The 26,034-nt window shown below is 37.0% G+C and overlaps 1 protein-coding gene and 1 long non-coding RNA gene across 3 annotated transcripts in view; one reads left to right on the forward strand and one right to left on the reverse strand.

The window, feature by feature from the left end:
* LOC131410182 (uncharacterized) overlaps positions 1 to 971 on the reverse strand; it is a 50,187-nt gene extending 49,216 nt beyond the window's left edge. The window contains exon 1 of the long non-coding RNA XR_009221183.1: positions 892 to 971. This is a non-coding gene — a long non-coding RNA (uncharacterized LOC131410182). The remainder of the gene's footprint in view (positions 1 to 891) is intronic.
* On the forward strand, positions 481 to 22,919 carry SPRYD7 (SPRY domain containing 7). 2 transcript variants are annotated; one of them, XM_058548123.1, is made up of 5 exons: positions 481 to 641; positions 5,602 to 5,718; positions 7,856 to 8,022; positions 12,558 to 12,660; positions 21,740 to 22,919. In XM_058548123.1, exons 1-5 carry the CDS (start codon positions 536 to 538, stop codon positions 21,754 to 21,756), a joined length of 510 nt encoding a protein of 169 aa, XP_058404106.1. In that variant the 5' UTR covers positions 481 to 535; the 3' UTR covers positions 21,757 to 22,919. The 2 variants fall into 2 exon arrangements, with proteins under 2 accessions (XP_058404106.1, XP_058404105.1); XM_058548122.1 differs by lacking the exon at positions 21,740 to 22,919 and adding an exon at positions 16,084 to 18,613.
* The last annotated feature ends 3,115 nt before the right edge of the window (positions 22,920 to 26,034 follow it).

Here is a 26,034-nt window from a genome sequence, read left to right on the forward strand (position 1 = left end):
AGCCCTGAGTGCGCGGGGGGTAACCTCGGGGCTCTTTTTTATCAACTCCCACTCCCCAGCCTGATTTTCTTCTGTCAATTCATCCCTAAAGATAATGTCGAAGTGGGGGGGCACGGTTTTAGAAACACAGCATCCGAGCATCCCTGAGTGTGCGAAAGACCCAGACAAGCTCGCGCACCCGTCAGTACCGGCCGCACACGCGATGCCGCCCAAAGAGAAAATAAGCCGCCACGCAGGCGCACGCCGTCCCCCGGCCCATCCGCCCGTCCGCCCCTCACGCCCTTTGGCCCGCCCCGCCACTAGCCCCGCCCCGCCCGCCGATCCTCTGCATCTCCCGCCCAGGCCGGCTTCGCCTCAGCCTGCGCTGCGCCCTCCCGGCCTGGGGCGTCGCTGGACCCGCCTCCGCGCTCCGCACAGACACCCCCGGCGCTCGGGCGGGGGCGGAAGGCGGAGCGGAGGGGCGGGGGGCGGTGTCGCCGCGGTCTAGGGGCGGCGGGCGGCAGGCTGCGGCCACGGCGTCGGAGGTCCCTGCGCGATGGCCGCCTCGGTGTTCTGCTGCCTGCGGTGCTGTAGAGACGGCGGGACGGGCCACATCCCTCTGAAGGAGATGCCGGCCGTGCAGCTGGACACGCAGCACATGGGTAAGGGCCCTCCCTTCCCCGGACCCAACGGCCCGCCGCGGGTCGGGCAGTGCGGGGGTCGGAAGGACCACATGCGGCCCTGCCGCCGCCGGGCGCCGCCCCCGCTCCTCTCCCGGCGACGCTGCTCTGACCCGTTTTGGTCTCGCGGATCTCTCCCAGACGCCGGCCGACTCCACCTCGGCCCGGGTCTGTGTTCAAGGCTGCGCAGCCCTGTCAGCTCCTGTCATCGGGCGTGGGTGTGTGGACCTACCCGTTTCCCCTGGAATCTCCTCCGAGCTGCGGCCTCCTGAGACTCGTCAGATGTCCCCAGGCGGGGAGCGCTCTGGTGCTCCTCCTACAGGGCCCTACTGCCGATCGCCAATCACATTGTCAGCGTGCTTTAGGTCTGATCTCGGCTCCTTCTGCCCTGACAGTTTTCTCTGTAGCCCGTCATTTATACGTTGAAGCTTGTTTTATTGGAAGTGATTTTCCTCTTACCTCCTAAAGTCAAATCAAGACAAATTGCAGAAGCCTGAAGTCGCATCTCAGGCTAGAACATGACATTTTAGCTAAATCCTCCCATTGCCCGACTCCTCCTTAGTCATGGTTGGAGGTGCTGTAATTTCATCTGAGTGGCCTCTTCCCAACAGGTCAGGCTATTGCGAAATAAAACAGCACTTTGCTCCTTTGCATCTGTGTTTTTTTCATCCCAATTTCAAATGGGCATATAATTTCTCATCTAACGTTCTTCCTTTCCCCTCTGTAGCCTCGTTCACCACCTTATTATTATTTCTGTTCTTAGACTTTTCCCATATAGTTCCATGCGTCTGTAGTATGGTTCTAGAAGGAGAGATTTCCCACTATTATTTTTTTAGTTAGAATACTGTCTTTGTGGATTGTTCAGTTCTAAATATACTTCTGCACTTTCGATTTTTCCCACAGCTCTCATTGGCCAAAGGACAGTGCATTGAAATAACAAAGGCAATTCTTAATATGTATTTATAGCAAAACCCTCTCCTACCCAGATTCTTTATAATTCTGGAAACACTCTGCCTATTATATTTCTGTATTTTTATGGCATGTACTAACCCACAAATGTGATAATTGTATACCACTTTGTACATGGGTATTTACTTTAATTCTTAGATTTCCAAAGTGTAATACAGAACCTTAGTACATAAATATATAAAGTATGTGTGTATATGTATATCTCTTTAAATTATTTCTTATCTGTAATCGTTTATAGAGAGTGGATGTTCAAATCCTTTAATTTCCTGCAGAAAACGTTTCCATTTCATTGATTCATTCACTCAACTGATGTTTACTGAGTGACTGTCAGGTGGTGGGCATTATTTTAGGTGCCAGGAACACAGTAAAGGATAACCATACATAGTTCCTGGAGCTTGTGATCAGTTTTAGCTCTTTCTGTCTCTACTGCCAAACTCCTGAATTATTGCCGTCTGCTCTTTATAGCATTCCTTTTCTCCAGTCTCTTCTCCATGAAGAGCTGGTCAGTTGTACTCCCTCCACTATGTTCTCCTTTTTCCAAAGCTGCCCAGCAACTTTCAGTAGAGTAATGTCATCCTCCAATTTTCTACCTGCATGGAAATTTTTTCTTAACTTTCAGTGATCTCAAATTGTTTAATCACAGAAGAAGCCTGGTTTTAGAAACTGAATAATGTGAAGGAGAGGAAAGGCTTGTTGAGTTAGGAGAATGTTTCAAGCATGAATTCATCTTAAGTTGAAAATATGAGAAGTACACTGAGCAAGTATGCATGTATTTGGATATGTGAAAGATTATATTAGATAACCTAAAGAATGTGATTGCTTTTTTTCTTTTTTAAGAAAATAGACTATACATTTCATATCCAAACAAATGTTGTCTCTCTCAAAGGTGTCATTTATTTTGGTGATGCTGCATTACTTAAATCATTTTGGAATTCCTCTTTTGGGACTTTCTGTGGCATAGTTTTTGTAAATGTCTTCATTTTTGCCATATCTTCTGCATTTAATTGTAAATTGACTTTTTAGAGGTGAAGGTCTTCCAAGGTAGTTACTTTGAAAGGAATGCCACTCATTTGGAAAAGTCTAATGCTTCTGAAAACATTCTCTTTGGCTGTTTATTTGCCTTGATTTTCTAAGTAGTACTGATGATTAATAAAACTACCCAAATCACATAGATCCTTAAAAAAGAGGAATGGAATAAGCTTAAAATAATTCCCTAATGATTCACAAACACTCTAGAATGTTCTCTGAATATATTCATCTTTCTATAAAAAACATCTCAGTACCTAGCAGAATGTTTTGGAGATAAATGATATTGAAGTAGGAGAATAATACTATACTCAGAGTTGGTTGTGTGGTTCCAACTGACAATAGACTATATTGTATGCAGGGTCTTCTGATAATTCCATTAACCTAGCACCTTTAGATGATATACAAGATAATAAGTTATCCACTATAGAAGCTTGTTATTAGAAGGTTTTACTATGTATGGGGACCACAGAGCATTGCTAGTTAAGAAAGAAATACCATTTATTTGCATAATTCTTTGAATTGCATTTCACTTAGGATGCTTTCAGTTACAAGTAGTAAAAACTACTACTCAGAATTGTTTAAACAATGAAGGAAACTTATTGGTTCATGTAACTGAAAAAAGTACACAGGCAGCACTGGCTTCAGGAAAGCCTCAGTGCTGCCAAGGAGTGGGTTTCTTTTCGTCTGGTTCCTCCGCCTTCTGCTGCTGATTCCTGAAGGCTGGCTTCCTTGAGAACTTGCAGCCGCTCCCTGGGCTTCCTCATTCAGGAGTCCAGCAAGAATGAGAGAATCCCTTCATTCTCTGCAGAAGTCCTGAGACTATCTTTGATTATAGAGGCTTAGATCATATAACCGTTCTTCAGTCAGTTACTGTGGCCAAGAAATGTGGAATGCACTGATTGACTTAACCTAGGTCAGAGCTGTACCCCTGAAGCCAGAGAGTGAGTCAGCTTATTTGGAAGTCTTTTGATCTCTAGAGGGAAGTCTGTCGGGAAAGGGAAAACAGATGCTACACGTCCAATGCAGAGAGCTTAGCAGAGCATGTTCATTCATTCATTTCTATATCAGTTTTTTGTTGAGCGTCTGCCAGATACCGAGTACTACATTGTCTTTGCCATCAAGGAAGAGCTGGGCCCTGGATGCTCTCCAGTTGAAACTGCTGGAGGTATATGGGATAGCTGGATGTAAATTATTTAAAAAGATATTTTCCCAGAATTTGGGAGTTAACATTTGTAGTTAGAAAAAAATGGATGCTAATGAATTTTTAATATCATATAATAGGTTCTTAGTTTTACCTTATTTAAGAGAGAGTATCCCTCTTAAATCAACCAGTTTCACATTGTGATAGAATTTGAAAATTTTGCATTTCTCTCATGTCTTTGTCCCAAATAATTTTTTGTTTAAATATGAATTCAGTAGTGAGTGGGAGAACTGCCCCCCTGTTAATGCCTTTTGTTACTATGCTCTAGTTTTGTTTAACCTCCTCTGGAGGAGTCCCATACAGTTCTAATAGCCAGATCTGCTTGGCTTGTACACTTAGAACCAGTAAAGTGCTGATACTGGCCATGAATCTTGGGAGTCACGTGCCTCGGTGTTATGGGATATATCTTACATATTAGAATTATGTTAAGTCTCTTGTTCTCTGATATACATGCTTCCTGTAATCAAGATTTGGAAAAGAATTGGTATTGGGGTCATATTGTCAAGAGACAATGTCTTTCTCGCTCTCATCTAGCAAATGTTATTTGAGCTAAACTAAAATTTTCCATGAGAATGAAATGCATTTAATGATGTTAAAACCTTATTTACATATTTGCAATATGTTTGATAGTAGCTATCTTATAAAAATTTCTAAGATCCTAAAATTAGGGGGCTGGCCGGTGGCGCAGCGGTTAAGTTCACGCGTTCCACTTTGGCGGCCTGGGGTTTGCTGGTTTGGATCCTGGGTGTGGCCCTACTCACTGTTCATCAAGCTATGCTGAGGCGTTGTCCCCCATAGAAGAGCTACAACTCTACAACTGTGATATACAACTATGTACTGGGGCTTTGGGGAGAGAAAAGAAAAAAGAGGAAGATTGGCAACAGATGTTAGCGCAGGGCCAATATTCCTCAAAAAAAAAAAAAGTTAAAAAATTAAAAAACAAAAAGATCCTAAAATTAGCATTTTTCATTTCAAGAACATAGATGCGTGTTTCTTTCCATATTCCATGTACTCTTCACTTCTTACTTGACTAAGGCACTAGCCTAGTAGATATTCAGTCAATTTTTAGTAGATTCTTTTAATTCCTTTGAATTGAATTGAAAATTGTACTAATTTACCAAAGTTTCTTTTAAATATTTATGTTTTTATTTAAATTAAGAGATTTATGAAATCATCAAATTGATTTATTGGCTAAAAATTAAAGAAAGTTAGTCTATTTCTACCTTAAAAGTCTTTTAAATATTCAGTATAATTTAGAGTTATTAGAGTTTATTTGAAGCTGCCTAATTAAACAAGATTTCTAGCCACAAATCAATGTTAAATATAAACGTTCTCTTCAGGGGCCTGCCCGGTGGCTTAGCAGTTAAGTGCGTGCGCTCCACTGCTGGTGGCCCGGGTTCGGATCCCGGGCGCGCACCGACGCACTGCTTCTCCGGCCATGCTGAGGCCGTGTCCCGCATACAGCAACTAGAAGGATGTGCAACTATGACATACAACTATCTACTGGGGCTTTGGGGGAAAAAATAAATAAATAAAATAAATAAATAAATAAAATAAATGTTCTCTTCAGGAAAAAAACAGTGAATTAAATATTTAAAATAGTTTATCGATATTTATATATTTCACAGTACATATAGTGTCCCTATTTTTGTGGACCAAGAATTAAAAGTGAAACAGAAATTAACCTTGATTTTTGGATAAGAAAACACAAAACTTTACACAGTGTTTGCATTTTTTGTTTAGGAACAGATGTTGTCATTGTGAAAAATGGGAGAAGAATATGTGGAACAGGAGGTTGTTTAGCCAGTGCACCTTTACATCAAAACAAAAGCTACTTTGAATTCAAAATCCAGTCCACAGGTTGGTATAATGGTACTTTACTATTAAAAGTCCTAATTGTTCTAAATATTAGGAGTAATTTTCAATATATGAGAAAGATTAATGAGGTAATAAAAAAACACCAAACTCTTACTTAAAAGACCTTTTTCTTCTACCTTTTGTTCTGTGATCTTGGTTTAATTAGTTAATTTAGTTAAATTAGGTTCAGTTTTCATCTCATCTATAAAATTGAATTATAGGAGCTAACCTTCCTGATTCACATGAGCTATGTGTATGAAAGTGTTTTAAAGACAGGACAGTGTAAGGTGCTTAGCATTATTATTAGTATAATTAATTATTAGTAGCAGCTGGATGCACCATTTCATTTGGTCAAGCATATAAGGTGTAGACTCTTGCTGTTTTATCTTAGGATAAAATCATTTTTATGATCCTGAGTTTTTCTCTTTACTCTTGTTAAGATGCCCTGATTGAGTGTCTTCTGAAGCAATCAGCAGATTTAGAATTCTGATAGAAGTCTAAAGTCTATACTTCTCTTTAAAAATTTATGGAGTTTCTTGAATTGAATAGCAGTTCTATGTGACTATTATAATAGTTAACAACGATTAATTGTGGCAGTATTGGATATGGGGAAATTTTTTTTTTAAGCTTTGTTATAAAGAAACTTCTAGTGGAATATGGCATAAGTAATATAGGTATAGAATAGGAAGATTAGAGTAGAGTAAATTAATCCTGTTCTTACTCGACTAGCTTGAACGATATAAAAGATCCCTCTGGGGCTCGTTTTCTAAATTAATTTTAAACACTGATTTTCTTAAGTATAGGAAGTAAATATGAATCTATCCTCCATCTCATTCTTTTATAAGTTAGCTGCAGAATGTCTCTGGTTACTGTAATCTTCTCAAGTATAACATACTTGTTTCTTGAGAGAAGCAAATATTTTCTTGTGCCTTAAATCTAATACAAATTTTTATGTACATTTCCTTTGAAGAGTGATATCCCCAGTGATATCCTTGGAATAAATGCATTGTTAGAGTTTGTAGCATTGATGTCTCAATGAAAGCTTGAGGCAATTGTGCCAAAGTGTGTCACAGCGTGCACAGTTCTTTAAGGAGACTCTGTAACCCTGTCTAGAACTGTTGTCCCATGAAATTAGCAATCATTTCCTGTCACTCTTCAAATTGTCCCACTTTGGAGGATAAATTATATAGTCAAATTTTTTAGAAGTCAAGACAGTGAGGTCCAGAATCTTTCTGATTCTGGATGGTCTCACTCAGTCCAGAAAAATTAATTGATTGACAACACTGTCTTCAAACCTTCTTCCATTGATAGAATATCTCCTAACTGCTTTTGATAAAAACTGAGAAGGAAACAGTTTGAGACAAAATCCAGAGGTCTAGGTATTCTGTGTGGCCGGTTAAGAGGAGAGCTACTTGCTTTAAAAGTCAGCTTAGACCAAAAGGCTTTAAATTCACTAACTTAAGGTATTGGGTAAGAAAATGATTTTATACTTTATCATTTTCTCCTCTCCATGATATATACCAGATCGTATATTATTTGTCATATGTTATAGATGCAAAAGCTAAAGACAGTAATTTCCCACTTCTCAGAGGTAGTGCTTTAAATAGAACCCCAGGACGTTTCAATTCAATGTGTAGCTTCTTCAAAATGTTTTTTAGAGAATAATGATGATGATGATGATGATAGTAGCTAGTATTTTTTTAAAAATGCTTACTCTGTGCTTTTCTTACCCATTTTTTGTTGAATACTTACACCATCCCAAGTGCCTTACTTGGATTATCTTGCTATATCTTATAAAAACCTTGTGAGGTGAGTACTGTTGGAATCCACAGTTCACGGGTAAGGAAGCAGAGAGAGGTTAAACGACTTGCCCAAGATGACATAGCTAAGTCAGGATTTAAATGTAGGCAGTACAACTTCAAGGCCCACTCTCTTATCTCCCAGGCTGTACTATGTCTGCAGAGAACATAGTATGGTTTGCAAACTACTTTAAAAAGATTTTTTTAAAAGATTAACAAAAAAATAGTTTAGTGATAATATGCCACTTCTTTTAAAAACAATGTACACTCTCTTTTAAAACAACTCCTTTCATATTTGTATTCTTTAGATTTTGGGGGCATTTAAACTATTATATTTTTAGGAATCTGGGGTATTGGCGTTGCAACTCAGAAGGTTAACTTGAATCAGATTCCTCTCGGCCGAGATGTGCACAGTCTGGTGATGAGAAATGATGGAGCCCTGTACCACAACAACGAGGAGAAAAATAGACTGCCAGCAAACAGCCTTCCACAGGAGGGAGACGTTGTGGTGAGTTTTCTTGTGGAGTTGTTTTCCACTGTAAATTATTAAACTTAAACTATTTTTAGTATAATATGTTTTGCCTGGGAGTTTGTGGTTTGAATTCCAAAATACCAGGATTGGATCTAATGAGATGGTACATTTTCCAAAGAGAGTGCTTGGTGTAGATGCTGCTGCATTCCCTAACTGCCTTCTGCTTTCTAGAGCTGCTGCTGGTCGGGAAAATCCGTGTGAGCCCTTATTTCCATTCGAGAGAATTAACGACAGGTTGTCTGCTCATTATCATTTTCTGCTTCTCTCATATCAGAGAAATCTTGGCCCACAATTTTAAAAGTTTGCTGAGCCTTATATTAGAAAATATTAGGTATTTTTGCAGCTGGAGATCTCTTAGAGAAAATTTTGACATTTATTACTTAATTTGTTATGAACTTCTGTTAAAGAATTACAGCATTTTATCAGGCGTGTTGATCCTACTTAAACATAATCTTATTAAACTTCCTTTACTTCCAGAACTCTTCAAAGAACTGGACTCAAAATCCTAAGGCTTGATTGTAGGAAAGTTTTTTGGAAAGTAGGGGATAGGAAGAGTTATATATTATTAAAACTTCTCTATTTTTTTTCCCAGCTAGATATATTTAAGTCTTTACCAAAGCCACACTGTTGAAAGTGTAATCCAAAGTTCCCTTTCTGTCCTTTCCACATAGTTCTCTCGTACGGTGGTATCCAAGAACCTTATCCACTGAGTTCAGGCTGTTAGCCATTGATTGAGAACAGAGTCCTTGGGTCTCCTTTAGCAAGGGCGCCTTGGGTTCCTGGCTCTGGTACCAAGTTGAAAGGAATCTGTAAATAATGAGGGGAAGTTTCTAATAATAAGATGACACAGACAAGGTAAATCCAGGTTATTGAATTAAAGAAATATATAGTATTTTGGAGAGAATGAAGAAAAATGCAGAAGTTAAGATTTTTAATTATGGTCTGATCTTCTCTTTTCTGCAACTTAAAAACTATGAAGAACACTTAGTTTTAAGTAGGTAAATTGTTGAAAGTGTTTTTTTCCTAAATTGACTAAAGATAAAAGGAGATGAAAGGCATAAACCATTTTTAAAATCTGCTTTTCCCCATTCTTTTTGAATGGTTCGTCCTGTATTTATAGATCATTGCCAGACGTCCATGATATGGAACACCCTTATTCCAATGGTTATTTCTTGGAAGAGAATCTTGAAGTCAAGCTGAGGCTGTCAACCTGTTTACACTAAAAGATGAAATTCAAACATAAGAAAGGATAATCAGTAACAAATGTTTTTCTTTGTTGATATACTGAACTTCTACTGTGTTTTATTCTTGCCTTCCTGTCTCTTTCACTGAGATGACTGATACCACAAATTGACAGATTTAAGAATATCATTTTTAGTCTGTCAGCATTATTAAATTAGACTTTGAGTTTTCATGCCCATTCTGATAAAAGGAGGACTAAAAAAGATGAAATATGTGCAGAACAAGAAAAGTAGAACATTACCCTACGTATTAACTTTATCTTCCTAGTTCAAACAAACTTGTCCTCAAACTTGAGGACAAATTTCACCAAATTGCTGACAGTGGCATAGGAAAAGTAGAATGGATTATAAGACAGGAAAAACATTCTCATATGTGTAGAACTTCAGTCATATACCATTCTCTGAGGAGAAATCAAGAAGAGTAAGCTTCTAACACCCAACCAAATGATTATAGTCATACAATAATCATACAGCACCAACAGGGCCTACCACACCACTAGGAAGGCATACGTGAAACAACAGCTTATTCTTACTTTTTCCTTTTATATATAATTTTGAAAAGTGCAAATTATGTTCTAAAATTGCATTTTTCAGTTTAATTTTAGAGAAGTTTTATAGACATTCTCTGTAGTAATAATAATAGCAAACACTTCTCTAGCATTTATTATGGGCCAGGCACTGTTTTAAGTGCCTGTCAGGGATTAAATTGTTTAATCCTCATAATGACCCTATGAAATAGGTAGTATTATTATCACATTTTACAGATTAGGAGAAGTTAAGTAACTTCTTGTGTGGGGTGATCCCAGGATTATACTACAGGCAGCCTAATTTCAGAGTCTAGTCACTAAACCTGCAAACAATTATTCATAAATGCATAGAACACATCGGATTTTTTAGTATTATTATGACAGAATCAAACCTAGTTTCTAGATCATAAAAGGACAGATTAAGCTAGAAAATACCTGAACTAAACTGATGGGGGGGTGGGGGTTCACACATCCTTCCTCGCTTCTTTCTTGGGTGTTGCGATTTTGCTGTTATGCTGGAGGTTTGGGTTTAAAACTTGCTTGCAGTAGGTTATGCGGCCACCGGGTGGTGGAGGGTGCCTGGATTACAACCACTGGTCTGAGGGGCTGGGTTTCCTGTAGTCCTATAAAGAGAGTAACACATTTTGTTTTTTATGTAATTATGTTTTTGTTTTTTAAATGAAAACAGACCTCTTCATTAAAAAAGCTAATCCTAGCCATCAGTTAGCTTTATTATTATATTTAAATACTTAAACTGAAGTGAAACAATAGCAATCTGTTTATCTTGCTCAGTATTCCTTAACTATTAGTAAATCTAACCCTGGCTTTGCTAAGGTTTGAGAGTCTTTTATAGCACTTAACACATAACGGCAGCCTTTGCTGTCTTACTGGGAAGTGGAGGAGTACAGACTAGATTGTCTGTAAGATCTTTTTCTACCTTTAAAAAGCTTTAAAATTGATATAATGTATCCACAGTCAGAAATCCTCAAAGTGGTTGCTTCTTGGTCTGTGATGATTTCTCTATTGAAAGATCTCTGCTGTCTGTTCTTATTTCTTCAAAGGAAAACTCCCTTTTTGTCATCAGTTAGTAACTATTATGTAATATTTTAAAGAGAGTTTTAAAAGTTTTAAAGTTTTAAATTGCATGGCAATTAAAGATAAGTATTCTTAAGCCATTGTGCATGGGTTTAAATCCCAGCTCTGCCACTTCCTAGCTGTGCAGTCTTAGGTAAATTATTTAACCTCTCTGTGCTTTAGCTACCTCATCTGTGGAATGGAGATAATAATAATACTTATCTTGTTGTGAGGGTTAAATGAATAAATATGTGCCTAGAATAGTGGTTGGTACATAATACAGGCTAAGTGTTTTCCAGTGTTTTAATATTAATAATTGTTATTGTGATTTTTGTACCATTAATAATGTACAAAGTAATATATTTTTATTCCATTGTCCTTTTTTTAAAGCAGATGTAGTTTTATTTATTTATTTATTTATTTATTTATTTATTTATTTATATATATTTGTTTTTTTCCCCCAAAGCCCCAGTAGATAGTTGTATGTCATAGCTGCACATCCTTCTAGTTGCTGTATGTGGGACGCAGCCTCAGCATGGCCAGAGAAGCGGTGTGTCAGTGCGCGCCCGGGATCCGAACCCGGGCCGCCAGCAGCGGAGCACACGCACTTAACCGCTAAGCCATGGGGCCGGCCCTCCATTGTCTTTTAAAAAATCTTTTGAGCTGTTTTTCTATTTTTCAACTTGATACTAATTACCAGTTATATTCAGTTGTATACACCAGCTTTACCCTGGTAATACACTTGACATATTTGAAACCAAGGCAAAGAGATACAGAAGTGTATGATTTCTTTGGAGAAATAAGTTGTATAGAGACAGTTCTTCACAACTTGAAAACAGTGACAGATAGTAAGCTCTAATGGTGAAAATTTCATTGTTTTCCCCCTTAAAATAAAATTCTACATGTGGAGAGCAGATTTTTCTGTATGAGTTTAAAAGGTCTCTGTTCACTACATACAAAGTAGGTAGTACTTTGTTTTGTTGTTAGTGACATGGAGTTGATCCTGACTCTTAGTGACCCTGTGTACAGCAGAGTGGAACCCTGCCCGGTCTTTTTGCACCATGTTCTCACCTTCCAGCGCTATATCAGACAGTGCTCCACTGTTATTCATGGCCAGTTTTTTTGAAAGTTTTTTTCTTCCTAGTCTGGAAGCTCCGCTGAAACCTGAAACCTGTCCACCATGGGTGACCCTGCTGATATTTGAAATAGTGGTGGCACAGCTTTCAGTATCACAGCTCCATGCAGCCACCACAGAATGACAGCCAGTGTACCAGTGGTGTGGTTCCCTGACCAGGAAACGAACCCAGCCCGCAGCGGTGAGGGCACTGAACCTTAACTGCTGGACTACCAGGGCTAGCTATACAGTACTTATATCATCTTAATATTCAAAATACGAAATCCAGATTATCTGAATATAATACTAGAATTTAAACTGATCATTTGTTTTATTTGTAATGGGAACTCTTGGGATTTTACCTTTTTCCCTACTAATATTTTTAGCTCAGTTCAAGTAGAATTCTATTAAATTGTAAACCCTTGATGAAAGCTGTTGTGACCCTTTGTGTAGTTTTTGGTGTTTCTGTGCTTCCCAGTCAGTGCTTTCTGACTGTTCAGATTTTTATGGAACATTTATGTTTTTACCCATTTTAATAGTTTCTTTCCTCCTTAGGGTATTACATATGACCATGTAGAATTAAATGTATATTTGAATGGAAAAAACATGCATTGTCCGGCATCAGGTATACGAGGGACAGTGTATCCAGTTGTTTATGGTAAGCTAAAATATTTCTAAATATTAATAGATATATGTTAACTTTTGCTTGGCATTTTTATTAACTTTGTAACTAACAGTCAGAAGTCTGGACAAGTTAATAAAGACCTTTTATGTGAAATGTACTCAGTAGAATATCAATCCCACTTTGCAGGACTAAGGAAGGTTTTTATTCCCCATGTATTTTTTTAAAAAACTTGCTAAATAAAATGATTATACTTAAATGTACAATAACTGTATTCCCTTTTTTATCATGTAGTCTTATTTTCTAGAAAGTTCCAAAAAGCTTCACTGAATTTACAAAGATTTTTCGGCCAGTTTTAAGGGAGAATTAGATGAGCAGGAAATGTAATTGTAAAGAATATTTTCTTTACAATTGGGATGGGAATTTTATGTAGATTGAGCATTAGTTACCTTTATAAAATTACCCAAATGTTAAAACTCTTCTGAGAGAAATTATGACTTAGAATAGTTTCATATTGATTGTTTTGCATTTGATAGCTGTGTGTGTATAAGTAATATAGTTTCTGTACAAGTGTGTCCGTCCAAGAATTGGGTTACTTAAGAGATGACTCTATACCACTTAATTACTTTAATTTTTATTATAGAGAACTTCAAACATGTATAGAAGTGAAGAGAATAGTATAATGAACTCTCATGTACCCATCACCCAGCTTCAGACAATTATCAACTTGTAGCCAATCAGGTTTCATCTACCCCTTAACGCTTCTGTTCTTCACCTCCCCTCCTTGGGTTATTTGGAGGAAAATGCCAAACATTGTATCATTTTATTCATAAATATTTTATGTGCATCTCTAAAAATTAAAGTGTATCTCCTTATAAAAAATAACAAACATACGCACAGTGCCTTTATCCCTCTATTCTGCTTTATTTTTTGTTATCAACTTTAAATCAACAGGTATATGATTTTTCTGCCTATGGTTTTAGTAGACCTAAAAGTATTTTCTCCTTTAACTACATTAAGTTCTCAGATTTGAGCTGTAATAAAAGCTAATTATTAACTGTTTTGTAGTAATTTACCAGAAAAGTAGCCATGTTAGTGATGATGGACTGTTTGGGATGTCAGAAAGGTATACAATAACAAATATAAATATTTAACAATATGATAATAACAACCAAGGCCTGTGCTTTACTTTTTAGTTAACATTTTTAGTAGTCGTCTTTTCTCCTAAAAATTGCTTTTCAGTGATTTTACCTTCTGTGTCTTTACATGTAAAAGTGTATTTTTAAACTCAATTTAGGTTTGTTTCCTTGCCATAATGGGTAAGCCTAAAAGCAATTCCTTTATTTACTTAAATAAATGTAAATGTAGCTTAATATTCTAAATAGTTTAGTTTGAGAAATGAAATAAATATCAGTAGAATGAGTTATACAAATGAGTGTAGCAAATAAAATTTTATTCTAAATTATTTTTGCTTCAGTATGATTTTTTAATGTAGTAAAGTTATAGATAGTAAATTATATATAGTAAAGTATATTTCATAAATTTAAATTGATAAATCAGTTCAATTAAACCAAATATTTTAATAATCTGATACTATCAAAGATAGTATCAAAGATAAAAATAAAACTTAAATTCCCTTACCGTTTGTCCTCCATCCCATTGTCCTCCTTCCCATCCCTAATCCTGGATCAATCCAGTCATTCATTTTGTCGATTCTTAACACTCAAACTATGAGAGAAAAAACTATAACACTGAAGAAAAGTATTGTTACGAAGTTATGACTTCCAGCCTAATGGAAGCTCTCAATATTTTTGGCGATTCTTTTGCATCTCTGCACATTCCGGGCCTTCACCGTGCCTCTTGAATTCTCTGCTCACTTTCTGCAGATGACCTTCCCTTCTACTTTGTAAAGAAACAGGGTATCATAGTGAACTCCAGCTTCTCTCCCTTACCCTCCTGAAGCTTTTCTGGATGGACTCTAATCTTGCCTTCTTTCCATCCCATCTCAGAGGAAGTGGTGCCCTTCATGTCAAAAAACTCAGTCTACAGTCTAGATTTCAAACTTCCCAACTCTGGGACTTCACTTTGTCAATTATTTCATCTATATCTCATGTCATCAACCTCTCTCTTCACTGCCTGTAAACATTCTGAGTCATTCTCATCCCCAAAAACCTTCCCTTAAACTCATACCCCTCACTAGCCGTGTGTTGACCCTTCTCTGTGGCCACGTTTGTTGTAGAGTAGCCTACACTACTGTCCTTATTGTATTGTTCATTTGTTCTTCAGCCTGGTGGGGCTGCCTTACCACCACTTCACTGAAACCACCCTGGTTAAAATCACTAGTGACTTCGTGAATGTCAAATCCAGTACTTAGGTTTTTTCCTGCATTTATTACGAAACATAAAATATTTAGTAATGTGCATTAAACATATATGTGCAGTTTAACAAATAGCGATAAAGTGAATACCCATGTCGTTACCACAGTCAAGATAACGAACATGTTCATCACCCCTAAAAGTTTCCTCCTGCTCACTTGTAATCCTTCCTGCTCACCCCTCCCCACCGCAGCCCCAACCAGGCACCGCTGATCTGCTTTCTGTCACTACAGATTATCTTGCATTTTTAGAGTATTATATGAACAGAATCATACAGTTTGTACTCTTTTTTTTTTCAATCTGGCTTCTTTCACTCGGTCTAATTATTTTAAGATTCATTTATGTTGTAGCATGTATCAATAATTCTTTTATTTTTATTGCCAAGTAATATAGTTCATTGTGTGAATATATCACAATTTGTTTTGCCCTTCACCTGTTAATGGATATTTAGGTTGTTTCCGGTTTGGGGCCATTACCTATAAAGCTACTATGAACATTCCTGTACAAGTCTTTGTATGGATGTATGCATTCCTTTCTCTCAAGTAACTGCTGGTAAAAACATGTAGAAGCGGAATAAGGCCTGCAGTCCGGTGAACAGTGTTGTATCGACGTCAGTTGTCTGGTTTTGATATTGTACTGTAGTTACGTGAGATGTTACCACAGGGCAAAGCTGCGTGAAGCATACACAGGACTCTATTATTTTTGCAACTTTCTGTAAATGTATAATTTTGCAAAATAAAATATTTTTTAAAAAGTTGTACAGCTTAATTGTATAAAATTGAGAAAATATAGGTTGGCAAATAATGAAAAAATCAAAATTACCCATAGTCACACCATCTAGAGATAATTATTAATATTTTGAAGTATATATCCTTCCAGTGTTTTTGATAGATAGATTTTGTTTTTCATTGTGGCTTTCTTTAGGTCCAGTAAGATCATGTTTTGTAACCTGGACAACCGATGTGTTTATTCTTCTTGCCCATTGATGTTATGGTATTATGGAAATAGTTTATTTTATAATTATGTATTCATTCAGTTTGAGGTGTTTGCTTCTAATTTATTTTCTTTCTTTTTCTATCTCTAGTTGATGACAGTGCAATTTTGGATTGCCAGTTCAGTGAATTTTATCATATTCCTCCGCCTGGTTTTGAAAAAATATTATTTGAACAGCAAATCTTCTGAATGTATTTGTTTTTGAAACTTGTATTTCTGCACTGTTAAAAGTGTTTACCATTTAATAAAACTTTACCTGACCTTTAGATGAAAATATATTCTTAAAAATATGCTTGTTAATGTTGTTTAAGGAACCAGTGTATTCAATATACCACCCAGAAGTTGTGATTTAAAATACTTATGTTTTGTGATATGAAATCAGCATTTTGGGCAGTTTATTTAATTCTTATTTAAATAATATAACTATGGGTTTGATTAGCAATATTAAGTGGAAATATGTATATTGATATTTAAAAGGGAATCTTTCTTACATAAAATATTTTTTTGATAGAGATGTAGAGTTGGGTGGGCTTTTTGTCATTCTTAAGTTTAGACCTCATTACCTATTTTAAGTCTGCAGTTCAATAATTTTGTGGCTCCATTTCCTTTTTTATATAAAGCAAAACAAAGTGACAGAAATTTATATTATTTTCAACTTCTTTTTTGGCGATTTATTTACTGCAAAATGTGCCACTTCAAATTTAAATAGCTTATTTTGTTTGTATGTCATTGCTTTTGATTTGCTTTGTGAAAGGAGATAAGTGTCTTAGTAATGGTCAGAGTGTTTTGTTGGAGACCATCGTGCTGTGTTACTTCAGTCCCAGGGGTAGGTAGTGGTTTTGTGGTGAGGTAGCATACACTGGCAGACGTGCAGAATAGTCTGATGCTTTAAACTTAAACGTAAATGGGATTATTCTTTTGAGGACTTTTATTTAAAGGTGTGTTTTTCTATAAAGAATAATAAAATAATAGTAATTAAGGAGTATCCAGTACTATATTAAACACCTGTTTTTCCTGTTTTGTTAATTATACAGTAAATTCACTTCACCCTGGATTATTTCAGAAGTTCAGAGATAGGTGAATCCTCTCCATGACCCTGAGCCTTTGCCTAGTTTTCAGTAAGAATTGCTGTCCTTAAGTTAGCACCCTGCTAACCTGAAGTAATTACTGTACACATCTTTGGTACAGGCCCTTTTCAAATGAGCATGCCAGAGATGCATACGTGTCACTCCTCTATCAACAGGGAGCAGTAGGTTGTACTGGAAAAACATGGCATTAGAATGGAAGGAGATCTGAGTTGTAGTTTTGCCACCTAATCCCATTATCTCCTCAGGCAGGTTCTCAGTCTCTCTGAGCCCAGATTCCCTATTTATAAAAGGGATAATCATACTTACTTGATAAGATTCTGTAAACTAGTTAATAGGTAATATATGTAAAACACCCTCATCATCGTTGGCCCTTAATATATGTGTATTCCTTATTGACTCTAAAGCAGTGGTTTTCAGCATCAGCATCACCTGGGAACTTGTTAGAAATGGATGTTCTCAGGCCCCACCCCAGACCCGCTAAATCAGAAACTGCTAGGGATAGTGCCCAGGAATCTGTGTTTGAACAAGCCCTGCAGGTGATTCTGATACATGCTGAAGTTTGAGGACCACTGCTCAGGAGAGAATTCTTTGAGAATGATTGCCTACTGTAAATTTCCTAAGGATTTAAGCCAGACTGTTTTTGACCCATGGACAAGAGAATCCTGCACAATATTTATTTATTGTTTATTTGGTTGACAAAAACATGACAATGTGCTTTGAAAACATACATATACTTCTGTAACATTTGTTTACATAAATCTCAAACTTTACTTCTGAAGATATATAGAACTGAACTAACTGTATATTACTTATGCATTTTTGTCTGACTTTCTGTCCTAATTTTAATTCATAAAGAACATGCTTACTTGGGAGAGCAAATTAAAATTACTGTTTGCTGTCTTTAAAATGTTGTCTACCTCTTAGTTATTTTTTTAAAAGCTAACCTTTGCTTTTCATTACATTCTTTTCTCAAGACTATCTTTTCTATCTCTAATCATACAGAATTGGCACCATACTAAAAATCATACATGAGTTGTGTCCATGGACAGTTTGATGAAGTCCAGATGTGTTTTTAATCTGTAGGTGTCTAATGCCTCTTAGGAAAATTACCTCCCTGAAACCTATAATCTCAGTCTAATCTTGAGAAAAACACCTGACAAATTCCAGTAAAGGGGCATCCTACAAAATACTTGAGTGGTTCTCCTCCATACTGTCAAAGTCATCAAAAACAAGGAAATTCAGAGAAACTGTCACACCTAAGAGGAGACCAAGGAGACATGACAAGTAAATATAATGTTGAATCCAGGAACAGAAGAAAGACATTAGGTTAAAAACTAAGGAAATCTGATAAACTATGGACTTTAGTTAATAATAATATGTCAATATTTGTTTATTAGTTGTAACAAATGTACCATATAAGATGTTAACAGAAGAAACTGGGAGAGGGGATATGCGGAAACTCTCTGTACTGTCTTAATTTTTCTGTAATCCAAACTGTTCTAAAAAATAAAGTCTATTAAAAAATTACATTGAGCTAGGAGAAATTTAAAAATGAAGCCTTTCATGAAGCCAATAGAATATTAGTACTGTATATACTCATAGCTGAAATGTTTAATGATAGGTAAATGTAGACATAGATGAGATGTCAAACATTCTTGTGTGTTAGTACACAGAGACCTGCATTTGTTCCTGGCTGAAGAAACAGTGTCCACCGTTTTGATTCTGTATATTACAAAAATCCATTTGTTCATACTAGTGTAGTTTTTCATATTCAGACTGAAAATTAATGATATGCAATATCAAGGGATTTGCAATGTTAGCTATGCAAAACAGTGAAAATCTTATAATCAGTTTATATATTAAAAACCAGAAAAAGAGAATTTGGCTTTTAACTAACTGCCTTTAGCTCATCAGTTAGGATTATTTGAATATATTTTCAACTTGGATTACAAACTGTTATAAATTAGCAATGGTATAAAATACAGTTTGAATAAGGCTTTTCTAAATCATTAACATAAACAGACACATGTGTAGTGTTGTTGCTCACATTGCTTTTTTTTCCTGTATGTTTACTTCTTAATGTAAGTCTAGATGTAGACCAGCAAAAGCATAGCTGGAAATGTGAGTGAAACCTTGGACAAATCTTCATAAAATACATTAAATCAATAACTTCTTTTAAATATTGCAAAAATACTAGATGTGATTGTGAGAAGAAAATCTGTAATCAAAACTATAGAATTTCCCTGTACCCAGCTATAACCAAGCATAGTACTCATAAATGAAATATGATCAACTACCACTTATATTAATTTGCGTTAATTATGCAACCTGGCAGGGAAATACTGATAGAAGTACTGGGCCGTTCGTGTGAATGAGTGGAAACGTAGTAGTAGAATCAATTAACTATTGTTCTTCCATTTACCATTTACTGAATAAGATACGAGGCTCCCTTTCAACTTGCTCTTTCAAAATAACTGGGACCAAATTAATGAAATAATGGGTATAAACACAGAAAAGTGTTAGATATAATTAGCAATATAAATGAATCACACACCATTTATCCAAGAGCTCTACAGAAATTTAAAGGAAAAATTATCCCAGAATTGGCTGAAATGTGTAGTTTGGGTTGTATGGGAATCATTACAATGTAGTCATTCAACAATTGAGTCATCGAAGTGTTGTGTTTCATAAATCCTTAAACAAGATAGTCCCTGTCCTCAAGGAACTTTGCTGATTGTAACTATTCATAAGTATAGCTCTAGATCCAAGATATATTGATAAATGAAAAAAGTAAATTGTTAAACGTTTGTATGCATGATATGACTTATTAAAAACAACACAATAGGGGCCGGCCTGGTGGCATAGTGATTAAGTTTGCATGCTCAACTTCGGTGGCCCAGGGTTCTCGGGGTCAGATCCTGGGCATGGACCTACACAATGCTCATCAAGCCACGCTGTGGCGGCATCCCACATATAAAATAGAGGAAATTGGCACAGATGTTGGCTCAGGGACAATCTTCCTCAAGCAAAAAGAGGAAGATTGGCAACAGATGTTAGCTCAGGACCAATCTTCCGCATCAAAAAAAAAAAAAAAAACTATATGGCCTTATGTATAGGAAAAAGTATGAAGTACTATACACCAAAATATTATATCTTAGGAATAAAATTACAGAGAACAATCTCTTTTATATTTATCTGATAAATTTTTTACAATAAACATGTATTGTCTTGGGAATAGAAAAATAATTTTAAAAAATAAGAGAGAAGACTGACTCTGGAGGAAGCCCTGTATACCAGAGAATAGTGAATTTTACATCCACACCTAAAAATCTAAAAAGCTGTGGTAGAATTCGATTACATAATTACAAGATACATTGTGTTTCATGGCAGTTTATTTAAAAGGATTCAGAAATTTTAGTTGATGCCATGCCAGGCACAAGTGTAAGCTTAGGGGAGTGTTAGTGCTAGTGAAGCCACATGTGGAGTAGCGCAGTTCTAGTAGACACTGCACTTTAAAAGAACACTGATAAGGCAGCAAAGGCTACCAGGCTGCTGAGGGTCTGCATAATTAATCCTTGAATGAATGAATGAATAATCCTTGAGGGCACTGGGAATGTTAGAAGAAAATACTCAATCCACTGGGCTATTGAAGCCACAATAACTTGTGAAATGCTCATCATTATAAGGAGACTAGAAACAAAGCCAAAAAATCTATAGATTTAGGTGTGTGATTCTCATAAATGTGTTTCAGGAAAGACAATCGTAGATGTGTTTCAGATATCTGATGGTTCATTGTTAAAAAAAAACCAGGGAGATTTATTCTCTGTTGCCCTGGAGGCAGAATTATTGGAAGGTACATGGAAGCAGATTTTAGTTTAAGATGGGAACGAACTTTCCTGCTAGTTCACTGCTAAAATTGCTGCCTTGTAAAGAAATGAACTTCTGGTCCCTGGAATTGTTCTAACAGCTGTTTTTAAATGTAGGTTTTATTATTATTCAGGTATGGTGTGGCAATAGATCAGGAGATGACTGCCATTGAAAAAGATGCCAGAGCATCAAGAATACAGAAAACAAGAAAATATAATTAATACACAGGCTAGAAGACTATCCCAGAGATCTCGTAAATATGGTTCCTGCTTTGTTAGAGGCTGAACTAGATAAACTCTGTGATTCTGATTCACTCAGATTGTTGCCAAGTCTCCAAACAAGTTAAACTGGAAACAAGGAAATGGGAGATGTAAGATCTCCAGGGCTCTATGCTAGGATTTGTCATATTAAAATTCATGTTAATTCTGGAAAGGGAGATGATTCTAAAGTTTATTTAGGAATGTAGTGCCAGCTCACAGGGTAAACTAGAGGTGTCTCACAGTTCTGTGAGTAGACAGAAGTGACTTACAAGTGATGAACAAGAGACTGAGATGATATATTTGGGGATAAATTGTTAAAACTATGAGTATGGTCTCCTCGGTCTTATTTAAGCTCAGAAAGAGATCTCCAAAGTACCAATCCAGGGTGTGGTCACAATCAAAAGTATCTGTAAAATGCTATTATTAGGAAGAGTTTTGAAAAGTAAAGAGAGAATTGTATCAACCATTATAACAAACAAGACACAAAACTTATCTTTCCTTACCTATGTTTGGTTTGCTTATTGCATTTCAGGTGAAAAGGTGAGTTGAAAAAAGCCCAGGGAAGATAGCAAAAGTGACCCAGGGAAGATGGGCCACTGGACACACAGGCCTGTCAGTCTGGAAGTCAAGGCTGAGAAAGAATCTATAAAATCTATAAAACCATGGTGAGTGTGGATGGGTAGGTGAACTTGGACTTGCTTATCAAATTCCTGAGCATTAATAATTAAGGCAGCAACGCTTGAAACTTAAAAAAGGAATATTTGGAGGCAGAAATCTTTATGTTATTTTCACGCTGTGTCAGAAACAGGGATTTTTCCACCCAGAGGTGGTATAGGAAGACATAGTTTTGAAACTGAATTGTTAAGCTAGAAGGCATCTTGGAGACCAGTTGACCAAATCCGCACTTCACACATGGAGAAAGGCTCAAGAGAGATGAGGTGTCTTAGCCAAGGTGACATAGTCAGCAAAATCCAGGTAATTCAGCATTTGTTAAATAAATATAAGCACTTACTCTGTGAGGCACTGTATAAAGTTTATTCTACCCTGCCATGTGATTACATAAACCCGTCAACCGTTTCTAAATGTTTCTAAAGGGTTTTTGATGGAAGCTAGAAATTTAGGAACATATGTTTTATAATGTTGACAGCATGAAAGACTATCTAGCAGTCCTACAAAACATATCTTCCTACAACTGTCTGAGATAGAACAAAGGCCAGGATAGAACATTCGATAAATTCACATTTGATTTCCCTTATTTAGTGGATGGTACCTGTAGAAGTGCCAAAAATGATGACGTAAATATCTGCCTTTTCGGATTATCTGTGTGACAGCTCTCCATTAGCACAAATAAACAGCAGTTAATGATTCATCCACCGTCATCCCTGGGTTATGAGCAGACGTGGAGGTGTGGCATCAAAGACAGATAATGAGAAAACATTTGGTATGTGGCTTTGTGTTATATTCTTGTAATTAGATTGGACTGTGTACATTGAGGCTCAGAAAATTCACAATACTTTAAACTAATGAAGTTTACTACAACATATCCTCTGTAGTTGGCATTCCTGAACTTTTCCTAGACTATCCTGTTCCCTGCATTAAACTCATCTTTAGAAAAGGCTCATTCTTTGCTAGATTTAACAGATTCAGACTTTATGAAGATTCAAACTCTGAAGTTCCTTTTTTATTTTTTTATTTTTGAAGGACAATTTAAAGCAAATATAATAATATAAATTAAATTACAGGAAAAATATTTAAACTCACCACAATAACAATTTTCCAACATTTTAGAAGCATATATGTTCCTGTAAGCAATTGTCACACTAATTATAAAACTGTTCCTGCCTATTTGATAGGGATCTTGAAAAATGAGACTGGCATACTTAATTGGCATAACTTAAGTATTATCCATAGCTCTTCTCAGAAATGGTGGTGGCAGCCGAGTAAGCTCTTGAAAGCCCAACGTTATACATTATATATAAATTTTCTTTTTGATTTTTTTGCGAGGACTGAACTTATTCATTCAACAAATATTTTTCGGCATCTACTATGTGCCAAGCATGAGGCTGGGCTAGAGATGCAAAGACAAGTAAGACAGCCTTTTCCTTCAAGGAAGCACATGACTCTGCTATGACATAGACTTGTCTTTTTGAGCATCATGGTGAAAATATTTCGTGGTAATAGAAGACTTAGAGTCCTTGGGATGTTTTCTATACACCTTCGTTTGGGGAATTTGAGTTGTTAAAGAAAATATTTGATTTGAAGATCTCTTTTGTTCCTGCTGCAGAGCTAAATTTTTGAGAAGCAATGATTCAGAACTCTTTATGCCATAAAAAATGGGAAAACTAAAGATTTAAAAGCCGCTAAAGGCAGCTGTATACAAGCACAACTGTTTGAGTAATTATCGTAAAAACTCTACCTTTGCTTCAATTATTTGAGAAATTGCTTCAATCGTCATTATATATTGATTGTTTAAAAATGACTACTGATTCAGGTCTGATAGATATGCCTTGGAGTAAAAATGGATCTACTATGTTAATACAAATGTATTTTAATCTATTTTAATGGCTGTTAAAAATTGGCCATTTGGCCGGCCCCGGCTTAGCGGTTAAGCGCGAGCTCCCCTACTAGAGGCCCGGGTTCGGATCCCGGGCACGCACCAACCCACTGCTTCTCTGGCCATGCTGAGGCTGCGTCCCACATACAGCAACTAGAAGGATGTGGAACTATGACATACAACTATCTACTGGGGCTTTGGGGGAAAAAAAAAAGGAGGAGGATTGGCAATAGATGTTAGCTCAGAGCCAGTCTTCCTCAGCAAAAAGAGGAGAATTAGCACGGATGTTAGCTCAGGGCTGATCTTCCTCACACAAAAAAAAAAATTGGCCATTTGGGATTTTGAGGTGATCTGTAGTTTAGCTTTTTTCTGATCTATATCTAGATCAACACAGTGTTTCCCAGCGTGTGTTCCAGAGAACCCCAGTTCCAGAGGACGTTAGTAGATATTATACAAAAATGGTTCAAGGGCCAACTACTTTAGGAAATATGATATCTATTTACTATAGGACTTCAGAGAACCAGCTGGTGACCAAGAGAGAGAGATAGAGCATGCAATAACACCTAAAAATTTAATCAAAGAACTCTTTTTCTTAGGAACGGGGTGCTGTGCAATACTTTGGCAAATACTCATCTGGGGAATTCAGGAAAGAAAATAATTGATAGTTGGTTATAAGTATAAATACTGTAAGTTGCTTCTGCATTTCAGATGGACCACCAATGAAGATAAAATTATTAGGCATTAACTATGTGCCAGGCACTGTTCTAAGGACTTTACACGCATTCACTCATTTAACATTCAGAACAACCTTAGGAGGTAGGTACAATCACCTCTATTTTATAGATGCAGAAACTGTCCACAAAGCGGCAGAATGAGGATTCAAACCCATTCTTCTTAACTAATCCACTGTATGGCTTTCTAGGAGCAGTTGTAGGTCTAACCTTCTCACATCTGTCTACTCTTGCACTAGTGTTAACTGAGTTCATTATTGTCACTTTATAGACTGTTTCCGTGTCCTGTAGGGCTTGTACCCTTTCTGCACTCTTCCTAGCTTCTGATAGCTATTTTCACTTGTTTATTCTTCTAGATAATCTGTAGAATAATTTGTCAAGTTCCAAAAATAAAATAAAAATTCTGTTGGGACTTTGCAATTGTGTTAAAACTCTAAATTAATATGAGAACAATTGACATTTTATGATATTCAGTCTTCCCATCCAGGAATATGATCTCCTTTCAGTCTTTAATCTTGAGGTTTCTTTTGTTTCTCAGGCCGTTTTATAGTTCTCTTCAAGTACGTTTTAACCAACACAGACTCTCTCTAGACGTGAACCTTTGGGGGAGGGGCAACCCTCCCAAAACCATCTCAGTCCTCCTCTAATGCGTTGGCTCCTCTCCTCATACCATGATCTAGCCCCTAACCTGTACTTTCCCTTCTCTACTCCTTGACAGATTTTCGAAGTCTTATCCTATTATTTCATCTTATAACTTATTTGTGCTGCTGCTACTATCCCCAGAAATCCTCCAGCCAGGCCAGACCCCTCAACCCCTTCCTTTTACCTCTATCCATGCATCATCCAGAGCAGACCCCATTCCCCCTCCACTTCCTCCCCATCCACTCCCGTTGCACACCTTGCTCCCTCCCCCAGTGCAGGCTTTACTTTGTTGGAATGCTGCCCCTACTCACATAGTGGCCCTCCTATCCCCTTTGAGGTTTTCTCTCCCCCTTCCTCCCCTCACCAAACAAGACAAGAGCTGTGTCTTAAATCACTCCACATCCCCAGCTCTATCTGGCCCACGTGGAAGGATGTCAGCACGTGTTCCATCTCTTCCCCTGAAGTCCCATTGACACAGATGGTGCACCTGGTTTTATAAAATAAAATAATACTTTGTGTTCATCCTTCTCCACCCTCAAAAAGGTCATGACCTCCACCTCATTTTCATCCCAACATACATGAAGTGCAAGGGATGCTTTTAACAAGGCAAGAAGGAGGGTGGTGGCAAAGCAGCAGTTCATTTCTACAGATATTCAGAAATTAATTTTTCATAATTTAGGAAGTACCTACCTCACTAATGTGTTATCAACCTTATAATTTTATTTAAATATGTGAGGTTTCCTGGTGGATAGAGGTGGAATGGACTCCCAACAATGAGTTCCTAAACAATTTTCTCAGCCTCTGCTCTGAGTCAAGACCCAGCCCCAGAGAGTGATCGAAAGGGAAGCTTTTCTGGTTTTTCATAGGGAAACAGGAAAACCCGAGAAAGGGTTCCCTCCA

Source organism: Diceros bicornis, chromosome 9 (assembly GCF_020826845.1).
Source record: "Diceros bicornis minor isolate mBicDic1 chromosome 9, mDicBic1.mat.cur, whole genome shotgun sequence".
Classification (NCBI taxonomy): Eukaryota; Metazoa; Chordata; class Mammalia; order Perissodactyla; family Rhinocerotidae; genus Diceros; species Diceros bicornis.